Source organism: Tachypleus tridentatus, chromosome 8, assembly GCF_004210375.1.
Source record: "Tachypleus tridentatus isolate NWPU-2018 chromosome 8, ASM421037v1, whole genome shotgun sequence".
NCBI classification, from domain to species: Eukaryota; Metazoa; Arthropoda; class Merostomata; order Xiphosura; family Limulidae; genus Tachypleus; species Tachypleus tridentatus.
The window spans coordinates 119,552,438-119,562,530 of NC_134832.1; the positions used below are offsets into that span (position 1 = coordinate 119,552,438).

The 10,093-nt window shown below is 33.7% G+C and overlaps 1 protein-coding gene across 1 annotated transcript; it reads right to left on the reverse strand.

Annotated features, from left to right (window-relative positions):
* Positions 1-3,160: 3,160 nt before the first annotated feature.
* On the reverse strand, positions 3,161-4,460 carry LOC143223342 (large ribosomal subunit protein eL30; the record flags this gene model as incomplete). The annotated part of the gene is given in 2 exon segments (XM_076451214.1): positions 3,161-3,266; positions 4,330-4,460. Coding segments are annotated over 2 exon segments (175 nt in total), but the record flags the coding sequence as incomplete, so codon positions are not given.
* Between the last annotated feature and the right edge of the window lie 5,633 nt (positions 4,461-10,093).

Here is a 10,093-nt window from a genome sequence, read left to right on the forward strand (position 1 = left end):
ATGCTGATCAACCAATAGTGCCACCCCTCCATGTACTCATCCATCACACAGCCTGTCATTTCTGTACAGAAAAAACTGCCAAATGGTGACTGTATCAGCAGGTTTTAGAAATGTTTCTTGTAAGGAAAGACATACATGATGGTAGGAAGCAATCAGTGTTTTGATATCATTCAGGTTAGAACGTAAACGTCGACAGTTCCATTGTATCAAGGTGGTCATTTTTAATGACGTGTAGGCGAAGTGTCTGGAGAACCATTCTGTTTACGACCACGTCTTTTTTCCTTACTGTCCTTAGTAGGAGGAGGTCTATCAATCTCAATGGATCCTGCTCTGGGTCGATTGGGCAGGTCTTTGTTATTGGAAGTGACTGAGGATGCGAACGAATGATTGTATTGCCTCTTGGGGTAGGAGAAAAAATGTATCAGAAAAAATGCCTGTATTTGAAACTGAAGGATGTGGATCTTGAGGTTTGTTGGAATGTATGGGAGGAACAGAGATGGGTGTGGAAGTCGATTCATCAACCTTGTTAACCATGGAGGTCAAAAGGCTTTTCATTTGTTTTGAAAAAGATTTTCTTGAAGGCACAGAGAGATCTGTTTGCACTCCCACTGTAGTTGTGGAACGAAGTGCAGCAGCATATATCCAAGATGGAGTGGCGGCAGCAATTTCTGAGCCTCAGGATAACTAATGGTACGAGTCGTTTTCAAATGCTCCACCTCTCTTTCCTCCAACCATTTTGGACAAAAACGAAAGTAGGAAGGGTGAGAATCATTGCAGTTGATGCAATGTGGGTCCATGTCACATTCATAGGCATCGTGGTCCTTGCCATTGCAATGAGCACGTCAGGGAACCACAACATGATGTCTTTGAGTGGCTGAACCTCTGAAATTGGAAACATCGGAGAGGGTTTGGAATGTATGGCCGTACACTACAAATTAGATAACCTGCCTTGATGGTGGCAGGTGCACGTGATGATGTAAATGTCAAAACGAAGGTATTTGTTGGCAGTGTAACTCCATCTTTGTGAGTGGAGATGCACCTCACTGCAGAAACTCCTTGAGTGGAGAGACCAGCGCGAATCTCTGACTCGGGGACATTCTTCAAAACCCTTTCAACAATAACTCCTCATGATGAATTCAAGGTAGCATGAGGGGTAACCTCAATAGGTATATCCCCAATTGCCGTTGAATTAAAGAGGAGTTCACTGTGTTGAGATGTGGATGTTGAAACCAATATGTCTCCAGATTGAAGCTTCTTTACTGACTTTGGAGAGCCAGCAAGACTCTCTAGTCCCTTCTGAATAAAAAAGGGGGACAATTGCCCTAAAGGTTTTTCTGACAGAGAATGTAATATAAGAAAATGAAGTATGTGTGTTACAGATGTTCAAGATTGCTGCTCAGTCTTCAAGACGTGGTCACTTACCTATTGACTGTTTTTTCACTATTTTATTTAAATTTTTTGAAGGAGGATCCATAGGAAAAAAGAAAAATGTCAGTACCCACTGACCCCACCCACCATGGAGCCCTACGAGGGGATGCACTACAGTGTCATGCAAGGACAATGCAGCAACGCCAGGGTTTCGTGAGCACTATACCCAATCACCAGCATCAGGCACAATGTCCACAACACCTGCTGAGAACGTCCAACACTGGTACTTGGTTGACTCTAGCCCAAGTGGACCAGCTGACTGATCCAAGGGGGGCCACCCAAAGGCTGCCCGTCTACAGGAATTCAAGGCCAAAGTTGTGTGTTAGGGTTGGACCCCTCAACCACCAGGATCCTCTCCTCCCCTTCACGGGTCGCCATGCACGGCAAACACGTGGGTGGATGTTTAGATCCCAGAGAAGGTAACTAGACAGAACAGAACCTTCCCTGGGAGGTCCCCTCACCACGTTCAGGAATCCACACTGAGGGGATTTAGAATAATAACTATTTTATTACTGTACATTTAGAGTGGCTGATGTTAATAGATGTAATGCACAAAACATTTTTGACTTGTATGACTAAGAAAGATTTATAGGAGTTTGAAAATGCAGCTGAAAAGAGATTAGAATCCTCACTTTAAGATTTTGTGCAATTCTCCAGGTCAAGATGTTTGCACAATATCTTAGCAGAATCACTGTCACTAGCTAACTGACTAGTTGCATTTCTGTGGAGCAGTATGTATGATATACCATTTACATCCAGTATACACAAGAGTATACAGAACTTCTACATTTGTTGTGAGTTGTTCTTTATTGTTAAGCACAAAGCTACACAAAGGTCTATCTGTGCTTATCCACCACAGGTACAAAAGCCCAGCTTCTAGTAGTCTAAGTGCACAGACATACCATTGTGCCACTGGAGGTTGTGTTGGGAGAGAATTGTTGTTATTAATAAGCACAATATGAATCAAGTGGTAATGAATCTAAATGGATAATTGTTTCACAAGATTTTTTAGCAGTGCATTAAAACATCTCCATGACTGAAAAGGCACAGATCTTCAGTGATGGAATTCAAACCAACAGGTTGCGAGCCATGCCAGGTGTCTCTCCTTTGTAAATGAACTCCAGTAAAATTTTGTATTTTGCTACACTAAGCAATTGACCATCTTTAATATTTGATAATGTTAGCCCTGAGAATAAATGTTCATTAATACTGTAATTTATATCTGCCTATCACACAACTAATAGAATAAGTGAGAATTATCTGGTTACTCAACTGGAATTTCACTGTACTAGTAATTTTAAAAGGAACTATGTATTATATAACCTTTGTTTTCTTCAATTACTTTTGTCAGCACCTCAATTTCAATTTGATAACTTTAAACTTGAAAACAATACACACCTAATTTGGTAACCTTAGTAGGGAGTACTTTTTGTCTTAAGATTGTTTAGTTTTATTTTTTGCTTTATGGACATACTATAATGAAATAAGCTTCAAAATTATTTACATTTACATTTTATATGTGTAGCAAATTTTATTTCTTGCACTAAAATATGGGTGGAATGTGTACGTTAAAAATCTGAATCCCACAATACTTAGCTATACATTATTTTTCTTGTACATTTATTAATCTATAATTTGTCAACACAGCTGAAAGATATATATGTGAAACTAAATGGGGAAGCTTGATGGAATTAAAATAAGTTTAGGAATTTTTAAGACTATTTAGAGAAAGTGGATTTTAGACAATATGAAAATTTATTTTAACAGAAAATGTACACTTTTTTTTTTTCTTGTTTATTGTTGATCTGTTGGCATGCTCCTAATAATGTCTGAGTCACCTGGAGGAAAATAGAAGAGAAATTACTGTGTGGTTCCAGATAAATAAATAAAAAAATTAATATACTCTTCTTTATTTCTTACATTATTACTAATTCATTTTTAAACAGATTTTCCTGCTCTGCAACAAACTGTTTGTGGGTCCATAACTTTGATGGTTACAATGTCTAATATATGAATAACACAAGATTTTCTTTTAACAAAAATAACACGTATATTGCAATTAATCCCACTTATTTACTGCTAGAACAACCTATATATTTTACACATAAACTGAGTGATTTAACCCAGTTTCTTTCTGGTCAGTCTCTTACACTGAATGTTATAAAAGGAGAAACAAAATTACTCAAATGTGGACCTCAACTTTACAGAACAGTACACATACAAGTCAGTTGTATTAGGGTTGAACATTATGGAAATAATTTGCTTATTTTGAAAAGAAAATTATGCAACTTTACTTATATAGCTAATTAACATATAGTAGTTTCCAAATTTTTATACAGAAGTTCATAATACCATCAAAAACAAAGTTTCATACATATTTACGAGTGCTCATTTAAACATTTTCATACCAACCCAGTAAAACATCACTCTATCCTTTACCAGTTTAATTCTACTTACTGGCATTGCTGTTATATAATACTGTTTAGAAACTCAGGTAAATAGCACAGACATTTAATTTATTCTGATTTTTAAGCTTCATGTTTAAAAATGATGCATGTAATTTGTCATTTTCAGTTGGTTAATATTATAAACTTATACATCAGTTAAGCTATTTTAGTTTCTAAAATTATAAACATACAACATTAGTTAGGCCAACTTCTAATATTATAGATTTAAAACATTTTTAAGCTATTTAATTTTCCCTCATTTCTAGAGTAGTAAAATGTTTTTCACATACTGAAGTTTACATTAGTAATTTACAACAGAATAGTTACTGCATCTGAATAACTGATAATCTTATTCATTATACGCAATTAAAAAAAACATCCCAAATGAATAGAAAAGTATCATCCAATTACACCTTTCACCTTATGTATTGTTATTTTTCATTGTTTGTCTTACCTGGATCTGTGATGCTCAAAGCACAGACTCTGAAATACTTTCCACATGCAGTTCCTAGCTCAATGTTATTACCAGAGTAATGGTGAACACCTGTTTTGGCCAGCATTGCATAATATTCAATTTCACTTTTCCTAATGAAAATTTTAAAATAAAATAATTATACTGCAAGTATACAAAAAAACAAACAACTACTACACCTAAAACAGAAGTAACATCTTTACACATTAACTGTTCATTGAAACTGAACAGATAAATCTGAAAACAATGCGACACGCACTTGAACATACTTGACTAAAGGCTGTTGATCACAAAATATTTAATTTATACTTAAACAACCAACTGTAGTATTTATAATTATTGGAACTAAACATTGCTGGGTCACCCATGAGTCTACACTTTGTAAAATAATTTGGAAAATGTAAAGCCTGACTCCACAAAACCATTAACTTCCTGATTGAATGAAACAAAACTCAGAATTATATCCAAAATGCTTTACAATGATACAAATTGTTCTCCCGTATAAAAGTTAATTTCTATTTGGTTGATTAATATCAAAGTTGTTAGTTACTTAAAATGCCAGTGACAATCCACAATATATTTAAAAAAACCATAAGAACACTTGAAATCAGAGAAACTGGTCAACAATGTCAATATGACCCTGGAACATTGAATACCTTTAATGAAAAAAAAAGTTGTTTAGTTTCACAAATGACTTTGAAGAGTAGTGACATTAAGTAGGCTTTTGATTAAGCAAATTTCAAAGGTTCTTCTTTTTTGCTCAGTTATCAGTTGGTTTCCACTTAATTGATTGTCAGAATCACTTACATGATAAAAATTACATTGCTTCTTTATTAATTATCTTTTTGTGGTTAGAAGTTCTTATTTCAATACATTTTCCAGTTTCACACACAACCTCTTCTCACAAATAGCATGGTATAACAAATTCAGGTGAGGTTCTATTTCAAGTTGCTATTTTAAATTATTTTCCAACATTTCATTTTATTGCCAAAATAGATATTTCATAATATCACTGGTTGGTTTTTCTTTTTGAAAGAAATGTTTTTATTTTGCTCTAAAATGCCATTATTTAATGAAATGTTGTGGATAATGAAATGGTTGAAAAGAGCAAAGATTCTTTTAACTTCATGGTCAAACCTTAAAATTTTATAAACTGTATAGGCTATGAGAAAAAATTATCAACTAAAGGGATATGTAGTGAAGTGCATACCTCTTCCACACAGCACTCATCATACTTAACCCTAAAAAATTCACAAATGTGTCCATATGCCTGTTCTTATCAACAGATACGGACCATTTTGGTAAGACAATGAGGAGTAATATTTTACACATGTCAACCAAGTTTCATAAATATCTGATCATTTGTGACCGAATTACAGAGCAAAAATATCAGTCCCCATGTTACATTGGAATTTTGTGACCTTGATCCTTCAAAATTTAAACTTCTAAGCTGGGTCATAGCTCAAATATATATTAACTTTTGTCCAAATCCACTTACTCACTTAATGGCTCTAACCAGTAAACACTCGAAATGCTCACCAAACACCATTATCCAAATATACAAGGCTTACATCATCCAATAATAGAGTATGGATGTCAAGTTACATATAATATGTCAAATAACACACTCCAGAAAATCCACGTTCAACAAAACAAAATACTGAGATCTGTATTCAGTCTACCATCATTCACTCCAGTAAATTATATACATCAAATCAGCAACTTACCAACACTAAGAAATAGACGAACAGAAATATCGCACAAATACTATTTAAAAGCAGAAAACAGAAACAAACTCACGGCATCACTCCACAATTTAACTAGTGCACCAACCAAATATACTTCACCTTACAACATATTTCAAGAATCACAAATTACACAACAAAGTACTTAAAGGACAAAACTCATGTTAATACTATGTATTTTCTTTTTTAGTTCTTGGGCACAGGACAGGTAAAACTTTCGACACCTGTCCTGTGAAAGTGGGTTTTTCTCGGGGCACTCCCGTTTCCCCCCACAGCAAAAACTCAGGCATTGGATATTTAGATCCCAGCCAAGGCAACTATTGCCATGCCCTGAATCGGGTCGTTTAGATTTATGTTCACATTTGCCGTGACATCTGCCTTTCCGGACGGGATGTGGCCTTTTTCTCCGGTGCTACCTATGCCTCGTTCACGAATAATACTAAACTTTACTCCTTTCACCCAAAAAAAAGAGTTTAAAAAATTATTTAATAAAAAAAAAAGAAGCTAAATTCAATAACCTTTCACGAAAGGGGGATGAAGAGGAACCACAACGTTCCTGAACACCCCAGTTGGAGAGAGAATTCTTCCGACTTCTCTCTCTCTAAACTAAACCCCTGCCACGTTTGTGTGCGTTTTGCCACTTAGTCATATTTGAGAAATCTTGTGACAAACACACAAAGTAAGGTGCAAACAATCTCCATCACCTGCAGAGGAAGTAATAAGCTTTAACAAGTTTCTGGTGACATGAAAAGAAGTGAACATAAAGTATTTGTCAGTTTTTTGATATACCATGAGAACAGGTTCCATGTTTGTCTTGGTTATCAAAATATTCACAAAAGGAAGTTTATTTTCTTCTCACTCAACTTTAAATTATATCATAAATATACTGGAACTAAGGAATTTCTGAAAGGTTTATATTTGTGAAGAGAAGTAATTAGTTTTTCAAAATATTCCATAAAAAATGTTTCTCAGTATTAGAGAAAGTGGGTTTTCTATAGTCATTACATATTTAAGTCTAAAATATTAACCAAGACAGGTGATTTATTTAGATAACAGTGTCAACTGGAACAGGCCAAAATATATAAAGTAATTTTCTTTTAAAAAACTAAAGTCTCATGAACTGGTATATAAGTAAAAAAAAAAGGCATCAACATTAAGACAACATTTTTCATTTACTTAGGTCACTGTTTTAGTTAGGCCTAGCATAGCCAGGTGGGTTAAGGTGTTTGACTCATACTCTGAAAGTCACGGGTTCAAATCCCCGTTGCACTAAACATGTTCGCCCTTCGAGCCATGGGGGCATTATAATATGACGGTCAATCCCACTAGTTGTTGGTAAAAGAGAGCTGCCTTCCTTCTACTCTTACACTACTAAATTAGGGATGGCTAGCACAGATAGCCCTCGCGTAGCTTTGCACAAAATTCAAAAAACAAACACTGTTTTAGTTTTTTCCTCTTCCCAAAACATACACTGTTTTGTATGTGGGACAGTGAGATTTTTTTAATAACTAAAGAAAGATATTCCATTAGCCATTCAGGTAAAGTGTTAGAAACTGTACAGATAAAGGACAGTCTTCTTCATACATTTTAGGCAAACCATAGATATAGGGTAAAGAATTAATGTGTTTTAAGTTCTTTAAAATATCTGGATAACCAGAAAAAAATTGTATGTAATGAATTCTTAAAGTCAGATTCCTTTTAGTAAGGAACTAGGAGCTTTACATTTCATAAACATACCCATTCTTAAAAAATTATTCTAATTTTTAATATGTAAAAAATAACAAAACAGGTAAGTTTTTTAATATTGATGCTTTATTTACCTGTATACCAGTTGATGAGATCATAGACTTTTGTAAAAGGAAATTACCCAAATGCAATATAATTTTACCTGCTTCTATCAATACTTTTACTTCTTATCAAAATCCTGGTAAACAATGTTTTCATCTATCTTGGTCAGTATTTTAGACCACAATGTGGAACAGCCATGAGAAATCCACTTTGTTCAAAACCACCATATTCATGGAACATTCATGAACTGAATTACTTCTATCTACAAACATAAACCTTTCAAAAATTATGTAGTTCAAACATATCAGAGTCAACAGATACTCAACAGGCATAATACAAATATGCAAGCTAAAAAATCAACAATGACAGAGAGCTTTACTTTAAAAGATGATTATCACTCACTTTCATTTGTTTCTCTATGCAAAAAGCCCAAAACCAAGGCAAGAAACCATTGCTAAGATACCAGATGAGAAAGTGACCAACACAAAAACTACCCATCTTTCTTCTTGTTTCAGTCAAGATAACTCTACAACTACTTTATCACTAATTTCAGTTTAAACTTAAATATTTTCTACGTGTTCCGTGCAGCGCACAATGTCATCTCGTAGTCTTAATAACATGTAGTAATTTTTAAAAAAATCATAATTCTAGTATAAACAATGTCACCATTATCCCTTAAAGTTAATTATTTTACAAAAATCTGGCTTTCCTTTAACAAGCTTAAGTACACGGTGAAGGAGGAATTTTCAGTCAATAATACATGAAAATTAGAAGACTGATATGTAGAATACTCAAGTGTTTTGTACACTGCACAAGTGGTGTCTTTTATGTATGAAATAAGGGAGTAAAACAAAAACAATATTAAACTGTATCACACACATTCATAGGATAAGCTAATTTTAAATCACAGGAAAAAGTGTCAAAACAAATAATAAAACACATTCTGTAAATATAAAATAACGTAGGAATGGCAGTGCTAAAAACCATGAAAACAAGAATATGGGGATGATATAGTTATACATAGATCATTCCTACATGAATTTCTATATTAATGTTACACTGTAAAATGCAAAGTTGACTTCAATATTACAGTGGTTGGATGTTATATATTCTGACTTTTGGTTTGCAGAATATCATGGTTATGTCATAGTAGCTATCAGTGCAGTGTAGCTAAAAGTTTACAACTTATGTAGAAGTAAAACTAAGTTGAGTCAAAATGTGTTTTGATAATTATGGACTATTACAGACTCTTGCTATGGAACCAGTCAAATTGACCAACCTCATAACTATTTTGTACTTGTGCATTTTACAGCATGACATTAAATTATAATATTGAAAGACACATAGGGATGATCTGTGTATAACTGTTTCATCTCTATATTCTAGTTTGTATGTCATTACCATCCCTACACAATTTTACATTTTCAAATTTTTTTTATTGCTTGTTTTATGGCCAAATTAAAGTGACTTTAAAAATTTTTTCAACAACCTTAACCATTCTCATGCCCCTATCAAACTTTTTTATGTTGTCCTTTTCATGCAACTAAAAACAGGTCAAAATAACTAGTATTTCTTAATTTTTCCTCAGAGTAAAAAAATTTGCCTTTGAGAAAGGCTTGACAATGAAATTGAAAACACCTCCACTGCTTTCAAATGTCATTATTTAAACAATTTCATTAAAATTTTAGAGGAACATTATCCTTTTGTCAGGAGGACAAAGAAGGCCCAACCCACAGAAAAAAAAAAATTTAGTACCACTATGTCATTTATATTTGTATGAGATTGTGACTATAAAATAACTTGATTGGAAATTGAGTATTTTTGACAAAACATAATTACCTAGAAAGAAGAATCAATGAATGTTAATCAAAAGCTTGCTGATTTCAACAACTCTCAAGGTCATGTAAAGCAATAATTAATATTCCCACTACCTGTGTTTTTAATGGAACTCTAGGTTCAGGGGTTACACAAACATTGTTGACCAGTTTTTCTTCCAAAGACAATGTGAAACAAAAAAATCATGAACGTGTCAAAACTAGTTTAAGTTTTTTAATAGTTTGTTCCACTTATTGTTTTACCAGATTTTTAATGGTTAGATACAATGCTATTCCTTTATTGTTACCCATAACTCATGGATGCTTTAATTTTGGTCATTTTCTATTCTAATTCTATAAGATGAAGTAATACATTCACTAAAAGTAATCAACATGAAA